An 18698-nucleotide genomic window follows, 5' to 3' on the forward strand; every position below is an offset into this window, starting at 1 on the left:
GTGTGGCATTACAATGAGGTGACAGACCAGTGGGTAGGAGGACATCTACCTTGCTGCATGATGGCAATGACCACACCTTTAAAGCCCCCTGTGGCTCTAATCTCAAGCAGTTAAGCACCTCTCTGCAACAACCAGTTGAAACTGACTTGGGAACATTAGCTCCATCCTGGCTATCTTAGCTAACTAGCATGCCAGACGGAAGCTCTAGGGGAAAGGAGCAGCTATAGAGCCATGCTGCCCACAGCCAATCTGCTGGTCTAATGTATTGAAGGCCCCTGCTTATTTTCCCTTCCTGCTGATTCAGAGACAGCTGCTGGTCAGCAATAGGAAAGGGGCAGGCTGGTAGGCTTGCTCCATGTGCTTCTATGTCCTGTAAGCCCAGCTGGGGTGACTGAGAGGAAAGGGAGTGACATCACAGGGGAGTGGTAGGATAAAGGTATTAAAGTGGTCAGGTACTGTGGGGGTGGGAAGAATAACAATCTATGTGAAAGCACTTTATCAATCTTGAATCTGCCACTTATAAGTTTTGTTGAGTGCCTCTACTTTGTGTGAGAAAGGTAGAGCAAGATCTCATAACTGCATCAAGTCCCCTCTTTGTCTTTTGGAGACAAATTCCCAATATTTTCAATTGCTCCCCAAGAGTGTCCAAATGTAGATCAAATGGGAAACATGTAGATCAAATGGGAAGGGTGAAGAATCTGTCATTCACCTTAAGCATATACACTTCTTTTGCAGCAAGGAGGTATGGATATACTGCAACTGCCAGCCATGTTAGTTGCCTTATGTATGAGCAATTACTGAGAGCTAGTTCTTTCCACTACCTCGTATAATAGCTGGAAGGCAAGGCAAGTGAACTAGGTGGTGGTAGTTGAGTACCTGTGCATTCAACCAACTCTATTATGTTAGGAGAAGGGAAGTTCTTGGGGCAAACAGGAAAAAGTGAGATACAAGAAAGGGATAATACTTAATCTCTTCATTAAGCAATTTAAAAAAACACTGAAGTCCATGTGTTTAAAACTTCATGTTGAATATCCCATCAGTCTGTCTGTTACGAAGTACAGTTCATGCAACATTACAATTAAAATGAGTGAACTATCCAGATAACTGAAAGTTTAACAAATACCCAGAAACCGTAAATAGTAGGAAGATAACTGGTATGAATGAGAGTAAATTCACTCATCTTGCTCAGTATGAGTGAGCAATCCTCCTAAACCATTTTCAACTGACTTTCTATATAGAAACAGTGTAGTAAAAGTACCAAAATCTGCAAGGACAAGTACATGCTCCTACCATTAGATTCTCATTACCAATTAAGTTACAGATGGCTTACCTGTCTAAAACAGCTCTAAATAGACAAGGACCTTGTTTGTCTTCAGTGTTTTCACTGAAGCTTCTAACATTTTTACTACATAATGCTGGTTCTTGCCTAAAAAAGGAACATTCCTCCTATAAGTTCAGTGTAGCATCAATAGTACTACAGAACATTGTTGACCAAGGATTTTTTTCAAGCAGTTGCATGTGTTCCCTGAAGATATGCAATCAATACATGCAGATAGTCTGCCCCTGTCACAAACAATGCACAGATGACTCCACAGCATCCCACACAACAGACAGGACATGCAGCTCTCGTCACAACAGAACAAAGATCAAATGTCCCCATGTTACTTTCCCAGCATTGTGAACTTTACACCTTTTTTTGTGTTTTTTATTCAAGTGCAACAATGCCCTCTACTTTGCTGTAAGTCAGACACACTAGATTGGCAATTCATTGGAAAGTGCTTTAAGCCCCTTGAAAAGCTGAACCATCTTGTTCTTGCAAAGCCCCACCCACTTACTTAATTGAAGAGACGCCTTTGTGCACCATCACTGATTTCTAAAGGGGAAATCCCGGGAGAACGGTTGTAGCAGCTGCACTGACATATAGCTCCTGCCCGGTGCTAGGGACCCAATTAACACAGAGTGCGTTTCTAAGTCCCATTTCTGAACATACCCAAGTCACCTGGGGCCAGATTTTTAAAGGTATTTAGGTGCTTAAAGAGCCAGATAGACAGCAGGTGAAATTTTCTAAAGCCCCTAGGCCCCCTCACTAGTATTGAAATCAATGGGATTTGGGCACTTTTGAGATGTTGGGCCTTTACTAGCAGGCCCTGTGTGTATCCCCTAGTGCTGCACCACAGTACCCCTCCCATAAGTTCACCAAAAGAGAAGAAAGTTGCAGGGGCAGGGGTGGTCATAAAATCCCAGGTCTGATCAAACTTTCCCCCAGACCTTATTTCCCCCACCCATTTATGAAAAGCTGCTACTCCTGGCCCAGCAGCCGGTGGCACTATGGAGCACCACTGGTCTCTTTCCTTCATTCATGGGGATACCAACACTGCAGCCTAGTATATTACAACTGGCCCCAGAACTTACACAAAGGGCCCCACTGAATGCTTAACGCAGCCTTGCAATGCCTACCTTCCACACCCCTGAGAGTCACCAGTTGGACAAGAGGGTACGGTCCTGGCCACTTCCCCATTCCTAAGCATTGAGCAGAGGGTAGGTAAGGCCACTTTGTGCCTTGGACCATGTTTGCAGGGCTGGTTTAAGGATGATAGGGTGGACTGTGCTCCAGGTTAACCTGTATGGCTAGTGCAGGGCCAGTCTTCCATTAAGTGCTGTCTTTCCACCTGCCCAGGTCATAAATCAGCAGCTCCTTCTTGGAGCCATGAGGCCAGACATGGCACTGGTGTGGCTCACTGAGGCCAAACACTGCTCCTCCTGCTGAGGTTTTGGCTGCACTTCTCCCCACCTCTCCTTACCAGTGCACACCATGTTACAGGCACAAGGCCTCCTTGTCACCTTCCTGCCACTGGCCCAGCTGCCCACCCCCCACCGTAGGAAGAGGGAGCTCACTGGGGATGTTCTCTGTGAAGCCAGTCTATCCCATACCTCAGCCCAGTGTCCCCTGGCACTTTGGACTCCTTTGCAGAGTGGTGGGCCTCTACAAGGCTCTCTGCTCAGTGTCCCGCACCTATCATCCACCCTCCCTCTCCCCCATTCCCATTTTCTCTTTTTCAGTCCCATACAATCACTCAACTCCGTGGCCTCTTCCTTGGCATTAGTTCTGGTGTGCTCTACTCCCTGCCTTACTCAGGCTTGCTGCACATCTAGCTGGGTAACGGAAGCGAGGGACCTTACTCTGAACAAGTTCTTCACTGAGGTTCTGATCTGCAACAGCCTGGGCTACCCCTGCTGCAAGGGAAGCCAAGCCCTCTCGCTTGTTTAGTACAGGTGTGTACCTTGGACCACATAGCTCTGAATGCCCATAAAGCTGCAGCCAAGAGGGGACTTTGCTGAAGAGCAGGCAGGATCTCACATGCAGCCATTCCGACCCTGTTCAGACCACCGCTGTGCGTCAAAGGGATGCTCCTAGGGAATTGTTCAGCACATCCCCCATCCTCTGCTAAGTGTCCTCTTTCTCTTAAAAAAAAGGGGGGGGGGGGGACAAACCCCATCAGGTTTGGAGGGCACACTGGGCCCTGCAAGTAGAATCTTGATTGTTTCCTTGACAGAGAACAGCGACCATCCCTGGTGCAGTCGGTGTCATTCTGGGATAGATACTGGTGGTCTGAGAGAGAAGAGAATGCAGCACCTCTGCAAAGTACCTGAGCATTGGGGAACGTGGGTTGGAGTCTAAGGTCTCAGTGCTGTATTCTTGCGTTGCTAACTGGAATGTTTAACTGGGCACAGACTGTTCTCTTTGCTCTGGTGTTCAGCGCCCACTTCACATGCCTGGCTCCTAGGGGCCTGACTGTGCCCTCTGCCCATGCACGGGGGCAGTGTCCTCTGCTGCAGCAAAGTGCTGGTGGTTCAAATCTGCTACTCCATGCCACACACCTTATTTATAGATTTCCAGGAAGGCTGATTGCACGGCTGGCACCCCAGTAAGTCTGGCTGCCCTTCTCCCCTGTTTGACTGTCCTTCGCAAGAGTGCCTTTCTGACTTCCACTGGCAGGGAAGCCCCACTGGCCCTATTCCCTGCAGGATGAACTCCCAAACGGCCTTGAGGAAGTCTGGGCCATGCGTGCACATCCATTCATGATGCCATCATGTTGGACTGCCTCTTCTGAGGTCTGTCCTCAGCCCTGGTATGGTGTAAGTGAGCACCCTGGAGATGTTTTTCAGACCTCTCCTAGGGATGCAGAGGCTTGGGCTTACATTTATTGTCCAGTTTATACTGAGCACAAGGGGCAGGTTCTCCAAGGGCACCTGAAATAATATTTAACCCCCGTCTGCCAAAGAGCACTCTCCATTTAACATGTTAGCGTGACAAAAGAAAACTAGCCCCTCCACCCTTTCAGGGCCCTGCAGGGCAGCAAAGTCTCAGGGAGCTGGGTAAAGCCAATTCCATAACTGAGGGCCCTGCATGGAGGGCACCGTGGCCCCAACGATCTAGGGCCTAGCTGCTTGAGAGTTCCAGCTCTCAGGATTAAGCACAGAGACGCTGCTCAGAGCCCCAGAGCTCTCTGGTGTGTTTAAGGTTCTGAGCTAGTAGAGTAGGAGGGAAGGGGCCCTGTCACTTCCTTGAATATTTCTTGAGTCCTAGCTAGAGTGTTTCTGGCTTTTTCAATGTCTGGAGAAACAGAAGATTTCAGGAGGGATCAAGGAAGGACACACTGCGAGGTCCCCACAAGGGAAGTTTTCCTGAGGCAAGAGAAGCCTTTGTCTGAGATGATTAAAAACTTCTCATGGGGCTGGGAAATGGGCTAGTTCTTGGTGCTGGCTTTGAGCAACGTCATTCCATTGAGAGCTGCAGCAGCATCCTTGCAGACTAGAATGGAGGAGGGATCCCGTCCATTTGCAGGCAGTTTTGGTGGCTGAAGATAACAGAGAGGACGCAGGATTGCTCATTCAGGAGCAAGCTGGAGGGGAGATTATATGTTATCCACATAACAGGACAGAACCATACAGGGAGCTGAAAGCTCTCCACCCTGGATGAGGAGCTACAGTCTCGTCAGCTAGCCTGTTCTATATGGGCGCTCAGCTCCATAGTATCTGTGCACCTTCCAGCAGCGCATTAAGCAATGGGACGAACCTCTGTCACATGGCGGTTTGCTCATCCCCCTCGATGCGGAGAAGTGTGTTTTGTTCTGGAAGTTTTATACTAGCATACACACAGATATACTGGAAAGGGGGGGAGGTGCATGTGTATGCTAGAGAAGACATGGTCCAAGAAATACCTCTGATGCTTGGAGCGGAAGGTGGGGAGGTTTGTGATAGTTTCATTTCTTGGAGAGTCTGTTCCAGACTCAGGCCGGCGCATGAGAAGGCTGTCTCTCCTGCTCAGATAAGCTCGACATGTAGGGTAGAAAGTTTCATTGTGCCAGAGGAGCGCAGTTGTCAATCATGATCTTCATACCAGAACTTTAGGCAGTCTTTTAGATACCTTGGGCTCAAGCCACAGAGCACCTTGAAGATAAGAGCCACGACCTTGAACGTGATTGAGTAGTCCATACCGGGAAGCTGGTTTAGGGAGCAGAGGGCAGGTCTGATGTGCTTGTGGTAGCCTGGGTTTCCAAGGAGATGTGCTGCAGTATTCTGTACCAGCTGGAGTTTCCTGAGTGCTGATGGCTTCATGCTCAGGGCTCTTGCACTGCAGTAGTCCAGCCGACAGGCAACGAAGGCGTGAATAATCCTGGCATGTTAACATGGGACAGACTCATGCTGTGGCAGACCAGCAACTCGGAGAAACTGAAATCCTCCCTAACCTACATCCAAATTAGTGGAACAGGTCAAATTCAAAAAACTCACTGCTGGTCATTGCCAATTGCTGAGGAGGCACAGATGACACTCTGCTACCTTGTTCCCACACTCCCCAGTTTGTCTGGCCACATGTTGCATCTTGTAAGCTTATGTGGACAGGGACAGTCTTTCCTTTTTCACAAACAGGGCCCCGATCCCTGACTGGGACCCCTAGGCATCAACAATACAAATAAATAACAACAAAAAGAATCCTTCTCCGAGAGGAGCTCTGGCTGCCACAGTTGCCTCCTGAGAGGCAACCTCTGTGTTCTTTCCACCCAGCGGGATGACGCCCTATGGGTTAGGATTGCAGCACATCCACTTGTGCGTGAGGGCGAGGAAATTCAAAGCTGAGTCAAACCAAACCAGTACTTGTCTGCAGGCTTTTCTAGTTTTACATAGTTACGAGACAGGACCAGGGTCCCCAAGTGTTGTCTAGAACTTGGCACACCTCACCAAATATATCCCGGGAGAACACTGGAATGTGCTTATGGATAAGTCTTTCTAGCATTGCTTAAGCAACACCTGAGCTCCCAAGCTACAGAGGTGAACAAAAAAATGGAAATGCACATTACTTCATCTGAACTTGGCTAAAATGTAGAAAAAAATACAAAGAGGTATTACTACAATAAGGAAATACTGAAGTAGTAACTAACTACCTAAAACACTAGTCTGCTTTACTACAGAAGATAAAGCTGATGGTCAGCAGGAAATACTTTGGGCACAGTATTTTTCCCCCTCAGAACAGTTATACAGCTGGACTGTCCATTTCGGTAATTTCCCCAGGTACCTAGTATATTCGGCGTGTACTGTAGTCTAGCACCAGACTAGCAGCTCCAAGCAGAGCAGGGTCCGCCAGATTTGAGACAACCACATCCACTGTCTCAGCAGAGAACAAAGCCTGCCGACGGATCACGTCTTTGACAATGTTAATGTAATGGCCTGCTAAAACTCCCGAAAGGATCACCAGAGAGGGGTTCATGGTGTGCAGGATATTCACCACTCCAAGGCCTAGAGCTGTGCCAGCTGTGAAAACAAAGGAAAGAGACATTACAGCAAAAAGACAATATCACAGAAGAATCTGAACATCAGGGTCTGTCCTAATGTCTCTAAACACATTAATTACTTCTGGGAGAATTCCGTGCCACTGCATGCGCACAGCATTCATGTCCCCCACAGATTTCTTTGCTTCCCCGCAGAAAAATGACTTTCTGATAGGGAAGCAAAGGGAAACTGCAGGAACAGTCATGCACCCCTCTCCAGCAGTGCAGGCATGTTGTTTTGGGTGTCTGTGGGGAGGGAGTGGGGGCAGAAGCAGGGCTACGGTAACCTCGGCTGGGGGCTCCTATGCTGGGCCAGTCTCAACTTCTCTTTCTCTGCAAGGACCCACACCCAGAAACCTCCCCAGGCTGCAGGAAGATCCACACCCCCTGCCCCTGCTTCCCGCCCCCATCACTTCTCAGCCACAGTGGGAGGGGTCACTGTATGGGGAGCTGCTCCCTGGTCCACCCAACCCTGGTGCATCCAGAGCCCCCATACCCAGACCTCCCTGATGAGTATCACCCCCTCTGCACCAAGACACGCCCCCATGAGTCCCCTACATAAGGTGACCAGATGTCCCAATTTTATATGGACAGTCCCGGGATTCGGAGCTTTTTCTTATTGGCACCTATTACCCCTCACCCCGTCCCGATTTTTCACACTTGCTATCTGGTCACCCTACCCCTACACCTGAACCCCTATCCCGCCAAGCCTCACCCCCTGCATCAGGACCCCCACCCCTTCACCCAGACCACCCCACACCCTGATGAGTCCTCTGCATCCAAACCCACACCACACTGAGCCCCAAACAGCGGTACCTGGACCCAAATCCCACTAAGCCCTACTCCCCCAGCACCCAACCCCCCCACTGAGCCCCTTAGACCCAGACCCCGCCTTCTGAGCCCCATCCCCCCACACTTAGACCAAACCTGCTGAGTCCCAATCACCTTTACCTGGATCCCACTGCAGAGTCCCACTGCCCCTGCACCCAGGGGGAGGGATAGCTCAGTGGTTTGAGCATTGGCCTGCTAAACCCAGGGTTGTGAGGTCAATCCTCGAGGGGGCCATGTAGGGATCTGGGGCAAAAATTGGGGACTGGTCCTGCTTTGAGCAGGGGGTTGGACTAGATGACCTCCTGAGGTCCCTTCCAAACCTGATATTCTATGAAAGTGAAAGTAACACCCCAATGAGCCCCTGTTCATTGAGATTGGGCCACACAGAAACCTGGATCCCCCCTCCACACTTGGATCCTAGTGTGCCAGGCATGGAGGGGCAGGGCCCCGGGGTGTTTCTGGGCCAGCCCCAGCCCTTGTGCTGTCTCAGAGTCAGGTGCAGTCTCACTGCCAAGTCCATGCCCCAAGGAGGTGGGGGTGGGGGTGGGAGGGCCCTGCGGGGTGATCTCCCACTGCCACGCTGGAGCCTCCACATTTATTTATTGACAAATGAAATTTGAAGAATTTAAAAATATTGTGAGCAGAATTTTTAACTTTTTTCTGTAGAATTCCCTCAGGAGTAATTTATAATTTTTCTATCCAGAACACCAGAATTACAACAGAATGTATTCCTTTTCTTGAGAGAAAGTGTTAGTGTAGAATACTGGGACAGCTAGCTGGGACACTTGTGCTCATCATCCTCTTTTCTTTCAAGAGTAAAAGAAAAATTCAATTGTTTATAGCTGGGTAATGTTATACCATGATATAGATGAGAGAGGAAGTCAACACGTATTGCCGTGCTAGGGAGAACAAAGGAAAGAAAATACCTCCGTCGGCTATATTGGTTACACATAAGGAAACTGGTTACATTTAATGCTTGTTTTGAAAACTCAGAAAAACTGTGCATTGTAAAGTATTGTATAAACTGGAACAACGCTTCATAGAAACGGTTTCATTTTGGTTGCCTAGCATATATATTTATTGGCCCATCACTGAAGTGTCCCATAATTTCCCATACCAATATTGAATGATCAGAACCTGTCCTTTTTTTCCAGTGTGAAGCCAGAGCTATTTTGCTTGCCACAAGAAAAGGAAAAGCATGATGTGTTAATATTCTAATCCCCTGGAGCAGGAAATCCCAAAAGAAATAGCGAAGGGTCCCATGACCATGCAATTTGTAATCTGTTTAACCAAATCTCTAACACTGTCCCAGATAACAGTCTGTTGGAGACAGGACAGGATCACTAGCCCATTCTCTTCACAATTCCCCACTAGCCATTGGTACCACTCCTATCCATGACGCCACGCCTAAAGGGCCAGATCCCTCACTCAAGTGTAATTCTGTAGAAACATCACAGCTGTACTGAGGATTTGGCCTGCTGTGGTGAAATACCAATTCTACAGCTTTGAGAATTTCTCTCTCATTCTAAGCCTTGGACTACACTAGGAGTTGAGGTCGAATTTAGCAGCGTTAAATCAATTTAACCCTGCACCCATCCACACGACAAAGCCCTTTTTTTCGACTTAAAGGGCTCTTAAAATCAATTTCCTTACTCTACCCCCAACAAGGGGATTAGCGCTGAAATCGGCCTTGCTGGGTCGAATTTGGGGTACTGTGGACACAATTAGACGGTATTGGCCTCCGGGAGCTATCCCAGAGTGCTCCATTGTGACCGCTCTGGACAGAACTCTTAACTCAGATGTACTGGCCAGGTAGACAGGAAAAGGCCCGCGATCTTTTGAATTTCAATTTCCTGTTTGGCCAGTGTGGCAAGCTGCAGGTGACCATGCAGAGCTCATCAGCAGAGGTGACCATGATGGAGTCCCAGAATCGCAAAAGAGCTCCAGCATGGACCAAACGGGAGGTACGGGATCTGATCGCTGTATGGGGAGAGGAATCCGTGCTATCAGAAGTACGTTCCAGTTTTCGAAATGCCAAAACATTTGTCAAAATCTCCCAGGGCATGAAGGACAGAGGCCATAACAGGGACCCAAAGCAGTGCCGCGTGAAACTTAAGGAGCTGAGGCAAGCCTACCAGAAAACCAGAGAGGCGAACGGCCGTTCCGGGTCAGGGCCCAAAACATGCCGCTTCTATGATGAGCTGCATGCCATTTTAGGGGGTTCAGCCACCACCACCCCAGCCGTGTTGTTTGACTCCTTCAATGGAGATGGAGGCAACACGGAAGCAGGTTTTGGGGACGAGGAAGATGATGATGATGAGGTTGTAGATAACTCATAGCAAGCAAGCGGAGAAACCGGTTTTCCCAACAGCCAGGAACTGTTTCTCACCCTGGACCTGGAGCCAGTATCCCCTGAACCCACCCAAGGTTGCCTCCCGGACCCGCCAGGCGGAGAAGGGACCTCTGGTGAGTGTACCTTTTAAAATACTATACATGGTTTAAAAGCAAGCATATTTAATGATTAATTTGCCCTGGCATTCATGGATCTCCTGGATATACTCCCAAAGCCTTTGCAAAAGGTTTCCGAGGAGGGCAGCCTTATTCCATCCACCATGGTAGGACACTTTACCACTCCAGGCCAGTAGCACATACTTGGGAATCACTGTAGAACAAAGCATTGCTGTGTATGTTTGCTGGCGTTCAAATAACATCCGTTCTTTATCTCTCTGTGTTATCCTCAGGAGAGTGATATCATTCATGGTCAGCTGGTTGAAATAGGGTGCTTTTCTTAAGGGGACACTCAGAAGTGCCCGTTCCTGCTGGGCTGTTTGGCTGTGGCTGAACAGAAATGTTCCCCGCTGTTAGCCACAGGGAGGGGGGAGGGGCTAGCCATGCACTGTGGGGAGGCAAAATGCCACCTTGGAACGAAAGCACATGTGCTATGTATGTAATGTTAACAGCAAGCTTTACCATGAAAGAGTGTACCCCTTGTTCTATAAAATGTGTCTTTTTAAATACCACTGTCCCTTTTTTTTTCTCCACCAGCTGCATGTGTTTCAAGGATCACAGGATTTTCTCCTTCCCAGAGGCTAGCAAAGATTAGAAGGTGAAAAAAAACGCACTCGTGATGAAATGTTCTCTGAGTTCATGCTGTCCTCCCACACTGACAGAGCCCAGATGAATGCGTGGAGGCAGATAATGTCAGAGTTCAGGAAAGCACAAAATGACCGGGAGGAGAGGTGGCGGGCTGAAGAGAGTAAGTGGCGGGCTGAAGAGAGGGCTAAAGCTGAAAGGTGGTGGCAGTGTGATGAGAGGAGGCAGGATTCAATGCTGAGGCTGCTGGAGGATCAAACCAGTATGCTCCAGCGTATGGTTGAGCTGCAGGAAAGGCAGCAGGAGCACAGACCGCCGCTACAGCCCCGGTGTAACCAACCGCCCTCCTCCCCAAGTTCCATAGCCTCCTCACCCAGACGCCCAAGAACGCAGTGGGGGGGCCTCCGGCCACCCAGCCACTCCACCCCAGAGGATTGGCCAAGCAACAGAAGGCTGGCATTCAATAAGTTTTAAACTTTTAAAGTGCTGTGTGGCCTTGTCCTTCCCTCCTCCACCACCCCTCCTGGGCTACCGTGGTAGTTATCCCCCTATTTGTGTGATGAATTAATAAAGAATGCATGAATGTGAAGCAACAATGACTTTATTACCTCTGCAAGCGGTGATCAAAGGGAAGTGCGGAGGGTGGTTAGCTTACAGGGAAGTAGAGTGAACCAAGGGGCGGGGGGTTTCATCAGGGAGAAACAAACAGAACTTTCACACCGTAGCCTGGCCAGTCATGAAACTGGTTTTCAAAGCTTTTCTGATGTGCACTGCGCCCTCCTGTGCTCTTCTAACCTCCCTGGTGTCTGGCTGTGCGTAACCAGCAGCCAAGCGATTTGCCTCAACCTCCCACCCCACCATAAATGTCTCCCCATTACTCTCACAGATATTGTGTAGTGCACAGCAAGCAGTAATAACAGTAGGAAGATTGGTTTCGCTGAGGTCTAACCGAGTCAGTAAACTGCGCCAGCGCGCCTTTAAACGTCCAAATGCACATTCTACCACCATTCTGCACTTGCTCAGCCTGTAGTTGAACAGCTCCTGACTACTGTCCAGGCTGCCTGTGTACGGCTTCATGAGCCATGGCATTAAGGGGTAGGCTGGGTCCCCAAGGATACATATAGGCATTTCAACATCCCCAAAGGTTATTTTCTGGTCTGGGAATAAAGTCCCTTCCTGCAGCTTTTGAAACAGACCAGAGTTCCTGAAGATGCGAGCGTCATGTACCTTTCCCAGCCATCCCATGTTGATGTTGGCGAAACATCCCTTGTGATCCACCAGTGCTTGCAGCACTATTGAAAAGTACCCCTTGCGGTTTATGTACTCACCGGCTTGGTGCTGCAGTGCCAAGATAGGGATATGGGTTCCGTCTATGGCCCCACCACAGTTAGGGAATCCCATTGCAGCAAAGCCATCCACTATGACCTGCACATTTCCCAGGGTCACTACCCTTGATATCAGCAGATCTTTGATTGCGTTGGCTACTTGCATCACAGCAGCCCCCACAGTAGATCTGCCCACTCCAAATTGATTCCCAACTGACAGGTAGCTGTCTGGCGTTGCAAGCTTCCACAGGGCTATTGCCACTCACTTCTCAACTGTGAAGGCTGCTCTCATCTTGGTATTCTTGCGCCTCAGGGCAGGGGAAAGCAAGTCACAAAGTTCCATGAAAGTGCCTTTACGCATACGAAAGTTTCGCAACCACTAGGAATCGTCCCAGACCTGCAACACTATGCGGTCCTACCAGTCTGTGCTTGTTTCCCGAACCCAGAATTGGCGCTCCACAGCATGAACCTGCCCCATTAGCACCATGATGCCCACATTGCCAGGGCCCGTGCTTTGAGAGAAGTCTGTGTCCACGTCCTCATCACTCACGTCGCCTACTTGCCCGGTATCGCTTTGCCAGGTTCTGGTGCTGCATATACTGCTGGATAATGCGTGTGGTGTTTAATGTGCTCCTAATTGCCAAAGTGATCTGAGCGGGCTCCATGCTTGCTGTGGTATGGCGTCTGCACAGAAAAAAGGCGCAGAACGATTGTCTGTCGTTGCCCTGACGGAGGGAGGGGCGACTGACGACATGGCTTACAGGGAATTAAAATCAACAAAGGCGGTGGCTTTGCGAGAAACTGAATGGCCCCCTCAAGGATAGAACTCAAAACTGGGTTTAGCAGGCCATTGATTTCACAGAGGGATGGAGGGAGGAGAAAATGAATACAAAACAAATCTGGTCTATTTCTTGTTTTGAGCCACTTCATCTATATACATCTTGCTGGCAGCAGACTGTGCAGTACGACTGCTAGCCATCGTCAACAACTGGATGCTCGGCAGAAGACAGCGTAGTATGACTACTGGCCATCATCTTCTGCTAGCTGCAGATTAAAAGACAGTGCGGGACTGAATCGCCACGAGACGAAACAAGGGAAATGACCTCGCTGAGTCACTCCCATGTTTACCCAGGCGTCTGGTTAAAAGAGCACCCAGGACTACGTTGATGACGGCTACCAGTCATACTACACTGTCTGCTGCCAAAAGGCAATGAACTGCTGCTGTGTAGCAATGCAGTACCATGTCTGCCAGCACCCAGGAGACATACGGTGACGGTTAGCTGAGCGGGCTCCATGCTTGCCATGGTATGGCGTCTGCACAGGTAACTCAAGAAAAAAGGCGCAAAACAATTGTCTGCCCTTGCTTTCACGGATGGAGGGAGGGAACAGGGACCTGACGATATGTACCCAGAACCACCCGCGACAATGTTTTAGCCCCATCAGGCACTGGGATTTCTACCCAGAATTCAAATGGGCGGTGGAAACTGCAGGAACTGTGGGATAGCCACCCTCAGTGCAACGCTCCAGAAGTCGAGAATTGCCTCGGTATTGTGGACACACTCCGCCGACTACATGCACTTAGAGCATTTGTGTGGGGACACACAAAATCAACTGTATAAAAACACTTTCTACAAAACCGTCTTCTATACATTCGACCTAATTTCGTAGTGTAGACATACCCTAAGAGGGTTTCCCACCCTAGGTCTAGCTTCTTACCTGTTCTGAGAATGCTCTCAGCCTTTGCATTCCCAAGTTTAGCTGCCTGAATGAGATGCACAGCACTAATGGTCTCTTCCGTCTTCACTGACATTCCGCCCACTAACAACAGGTCCTCTATTTGGGGTGAAGAGAAAGCCCAGAGGGAAACATTAATAACAAATCTGCAGTTGGAATAACAGGGCGTTTGTATCTATGTTATTCATCTGTAAAAAGGAAGGTAACTTTTAGAAAGACAGACCTTATTTACACACTTAGGCCCTGATGCTGCAAACATACATGTGAGTGGTGCCACTGAACTCAGCGGGGCTAGTCAGGTGCCTCGTTATTCATGTGAGTAGCTGTTTGATGGATCAGGGCCTTAATTATGACAGTTCCATTGTGATAGCAAACTGGTTTGTTTTACAAATCAATCACTCCAAATATAGATGTAAAATATAATTAAGAGCAGAAACTGTCCACATTGTATTCAAGACTGGGGAGCTGTTGATGAGAGGTTCCAATTCCACAAGGAACAAACAACTGAGCTCATCAACAGGACATAGCGAAACAGCCAAGTGGCTAGTAAGAAGGTTAACTATTTGCAGTAGTAGAAATAACATGCCACATGCCACTGAGAGATCTAAAATCCAAGATGTACAAAGGTGTGTTAGTCCAGAGAAATATAATTTTCCAAAGCTCACATGTAACATTGCCTTTAAAAGTATCACAATATATTACTTTAGTGCTCTTGCTGCTGTAAGCATTAATTGCTGGGGGGAGGAGGGGAGTTACTAACCCTGAAACTAGGAAAAAAAAAATTCTAAGGAATATTTTGAATTCAACACAATACATATGAGTTAAAGCTAGGTTATGACTTCATTGGGAGCAGAATTAGGCCAATGCAGCACTTTCCAAAATCCCACCCTACATGCTCTCTCTCTCTACTGAGGTTCACACTTATTAAACCTATGATCCAATTTTACCATCGCTGAAGCTCCTTCAGAAGCAGCATCACAGAAGATTGAACAACTATGTTAAAAAGAGGGTAGAAAATACACCTACCATCATGTAGTTTTTTAGCTTCTCTCTGCAAGGCTATTCCAGAGGCATATGCTTCTATACATCCATGGCTCCCACACAGGCACTCTGGTCCTTCTAAAGACACCACAATGTGTCCAAGTTCAGCAGCACAAAAGGAACTTCCATGGATCAATTCATGTTGATGAATGATTCCACCTCCAATTCCTATAAGCATATACAAATTTCTGACAGTAAAAGAATAGTCATGTAATGGCCTGGATTCAGCAGGGAACTTATATATCCTTATCTTAAAAGGGAAGGGGTTAAATATATGTATCTGTGCATCGCTGTATTAGGACCAAATAAAGGAGTAGTCATTACAAATCTCTTCTCTGCTTAATGCACTTGGTTCAATTAAATACGTAAGTCTCCCCTGCCCCTGGATGGCAAGATGAACTTACACCTATAATGCATAGTTCATTGGCCATGTCATGGTATAATTTGTTTATGAGTTATTTAGCCAAAGAGGGTTATTGAGGGGCACATGTAGACATTATGTCACAGCCTGTGAGTTCATAACTCCTGTCATAGTAGTTGTCATAAATATAAAGGTAAGGGTAAACATCTTTACAGGTGAAAGGGTTTTTCCTCTGGCCAGGAGGGATTTAAAGGGTTAAGAAGCTAAGATAACCTCGCTGGCACCTGACCAAAATGACCAATGAGGAGACAAGATACTTTCAAAGCTGGAGTTGGGGGGAACAAAGGGTTCTCTCTGTCTGTGTGATGCTTTTGCCGGGACCAGAGCAGGAATGCAGGTCAGAACTCCTGGAAAAAGTCAGTAACCAATCTAGTTAGATAGGCGTTAGATTCTGTTTTGTTTAAATGGCTGATAAAATAAGTTGTGCTGGATGGAATGTATATTCCTGTTTTTGTGTCTTTTTGTAACTTAAGGTTTTGCCTAGAGGGATTCTCTAGGTTTTGAATCTGATTACTCTGTAAGGTATTTACCATTCTGATTTTACAGAGGTGATTCTTTTACTTTTTCTTTAATTAAAATTCTTCTTTTAAGAACCTGATTGCTTTTCATTGTTCTTAAGATCCAAGGGTTTGGGTCTGTGTTCACCTATGCAAATTGGTGAGGATGTTTATCAAGCCTTCCCCAGGAAGTAGTGCTTCGGGGGATTTGGGGGGGGAACATTTCCAAGTGGGCACTTCCCCTGTTCTTTGTGTAACACTCTGGTGGTGGCAGCATTTAACCTAAGCTGGTAAGAATAAACTTAAGGGGTCTTTCATGCAGGTCCCCACATCTGTACCCTAGAGTTCAGAGTGGGGAAGGAACCTTGATAGTAGTCCTAAATTCTTTATGCATGAAACAAATATTTAAATCACCCTTAAGAAGCAAAATCTTATCAAAACTTGTAAATACTAAAGTAGAAGTCAATCACATCCTTCAGATGTGGTGCATCTAGAATTCTTGTCCTAGAGCTAGTATGAAAGTGTGATTTGCATTACAAAGGATTGTTTATTGTTCATTAGCATTCTTCCCTCACTAATTCGGATGGCAGTGGGCAGGCCTGGGTGGCGCAATGCAGCGGTGGTGATATAGAATGTGCGAAGTCAGGATCCTTAGCTCAAGGTCAGCCCAGATTACATCTGTTAACATCTAGTCTACACTAGTAGAGACATAACTAGCCATGCATATGCAAGACTGGTTTGGGCTGGCTTTGTTGTTTTTTAACAAGTGAGGATTCTTCAGCGGAGGTGACTGACACCCGTGTAAATGGTCCGTATCTTTTTAATCAAATAAGTGTGTCAGACCCACCATCCAAGTGCCACAATGTGCTACTAGGATGATGGGTCAAGCTGAGCTCCTCATTCAGCTACTCCATATGGCTCCAGATCGGACCTACATTTTCTGCAGCTGGAAGGGAATTATATTACAATGTTGGAACTGGAGGAAGGCCCTCACTAATGCAGCTGTTCTGTGACATAAAGACAGCAGGAATTCAGTGCTTTCATTTCCGGGAGTTCACACTTACCTGTACCAGTGATTACTGTTGCAAAATTTTCCACTCCTTTTCCATGCCCAAATTTCCTCTCTGCCAGAGCAGCACAGTTGCCATCATTGTCCACCCAGACTGGCAAGTGCAGAGCATCAGATATCGGGGTTCTCAGATCAACAGAACTCCACTCCTGAATAAGCTTTGTGGAATGAAGCACAATTCCTTCTCGGGGATTCACCCGTCCACCTGTAGAAATACCTGAGCCCCAAAACACATAAGAGAAAAATCAAGGCTAAGGCTAAATAACTCTGGAACAACTATCTATTTGCTCCTTGGGAGGAAAAGGATTTTTATTTTTAAACACTAAATGATATATTTCTGAATCTAAACAAAAACAGTCCTAAGCCTCACTTGCAATACATTACATCAGTTATGATATGAAACGAGAACTAACGGAATTCTACCATCCTTATCAATATGTGCTCAGTGTTCCAGCTAACCAGCTGGGAGGTGTTATCATTAGCAGCTGAAAATTCAATTTCTTATTTTAGACGGTGTTGGGTAAGTTGCTTAACCCTTCTGTGCCTCTCGTTAGCCACATATAAAAAAACCTGTATAATACCAAGGAGTTGTCCATCTTAAAGAAGTGTCAAGCACCCCAGACTTGTTGAAACTCTCTGGGTAAGGATAAAAGGGGTAAAAAGCAAGGGTGATGTCATTTTAGGGGGCCTACTACAGACCACCAAATCAGGAAGAAGAGGTGGATGAGTCTTTTTTTAAACGACTAACAAAATAATCCAAAGCACAGGACTTGGTGATGACGGGGGACTTCAACTACTCAGACATTTGTTGGAAACACAACAATGCAGGGCACAGATTATCCAACAAGTTCTTGGAATGTATTGTAGACAATTTTTTATGTCAGAAGGTGGAGAAAGCTACTAGGGGAGAGGCTGTTCTAGATTTAATTTTGACAAACAGGAAGGAAATGGCTGAGAATTTGTAAGTGGAAGGCAGCTTAGGTGAAAGACTACGAAATGGAAGAGTTCATGATTCTAACGAATGGTAGGAGGGAAAACAGCAAAATAAAGATAATGGATTTCAAGAAGGCAGACTTTAGCAAACTCAGGGAGTTGGTAGGTAAGATCCCATCGGAAGCATGTCTAGGGGCAAAAACAATTCAAGAGAGTTGGCAGTTTTTCAAAGAGACGTTATTAAGGGCACATGAGGAAACTATCCCACTGCGAAGGAAAGATAGGCAGTATGGCAAGAGATCGCCCTGGCTTAACCAGGAGATCATCAATAATCTGAAACTAAAGAGAGTCCTACAAAAAGTGGAACCGAGGTCAAATTACAAAGGATGAATATCAACAAATAATACAAGTATGCAGAGACAAAATTAGAAAGGCCAAGGCACAAAACAAGATTCAACTAGCTAGAGACATAAGGGTAACAAGAAAACATTCTACAAATACATGAGAAGCAAGAGGAAGACCAAGGAGAGGGAAGACCCTTTACTCAATGATGGGGAGAAACAATAATAGAAAATGTGGAATGGCAGAAGTGCTAAATGATTTTTTTTGTTTCAGTTTTCACCAGAAAGGTTAGTAGCGACTGGACATCTAATGTAGTGAATGCCAGTGAAAATGAGGTAGAATCAGAGACTAAAATAGGGCAAGAACACGTTAAAAATTATTTAGGCTATGTGTATATTACGGACCTTGCAGCAGCACCGCTTTATCGCTACAGCTAGGCCGCTGTTAAGGTCTCCCGTGTGAGAGCTCTCCTGCCAGCATAATTAAATCACCCCCACTGACCGGTGCTAGCTACGTCGGCAGGAAAGCCTCTCCTGCCGACATAACACTGTCCACACCAGCACTTGTGCTGGTGAAACTTATGAG

The 18698-nt window shown here is 47.1% G+C and overlaps 1 protein-coding gene across 7 annotated transcripts in view; it reads right to left on the bottom strand.

The window, feature by feature from the left end:
• Positions 1 to 1006: 1006 nt before the first annotated feature.
• Positions 1007 to 18698, bottom strand: part of GNE (glucosamine (UDP-N-acetyl)-2-epimerase/N-acetylmannosamine kinase) — a 67490-nt gene continuing 49798 nt past the window's right edge. For 6 of the 7 annotated variants that reach the window (XM_084628011.1, XM_084628010.1, XM_084628014.1 and 3 more), the window contains exons 9-12: positions 16834 to 17055; positions 14837 to 15019; positions 13793 to 13909; positions 1007 to 6810 (exon numbers count right to left, since the gene is read on the bottom strand). In XM_084628011.1, the coding sequence (XP_084484137.1) occupies positions 6575 to 6810; positions 13793 to 13909; positions 14837 to 15019; positions 16834 to 17055 (758 nt within the window). In that variant the 3' untranslated portion in view covers positions 1007 to 6574. Of the gene's footprint in view, positions 6811 to 11276; positions 12761 to 13792; positions 13910 to 14836; positions 15020 to 16833; positions 17056 to 18698 lie in introns of those variants that run through there. The other variant, XM_084628012.1, reaches the window with a different exon arrangement.

The sequence above is a fragment of the Lepidochelys olivacea genome, assembly GCF_965140295.1.
Source record: "Lepidochelys olivacea isolate rLepOli2 genome assembly, chromosome: 5".
Taxonomy (NCBI): Eukaryota; Metazoa; Chordata; order Testudines; family Cheloniidae; genus Lepidochelys; species Lepidochelys olivacea.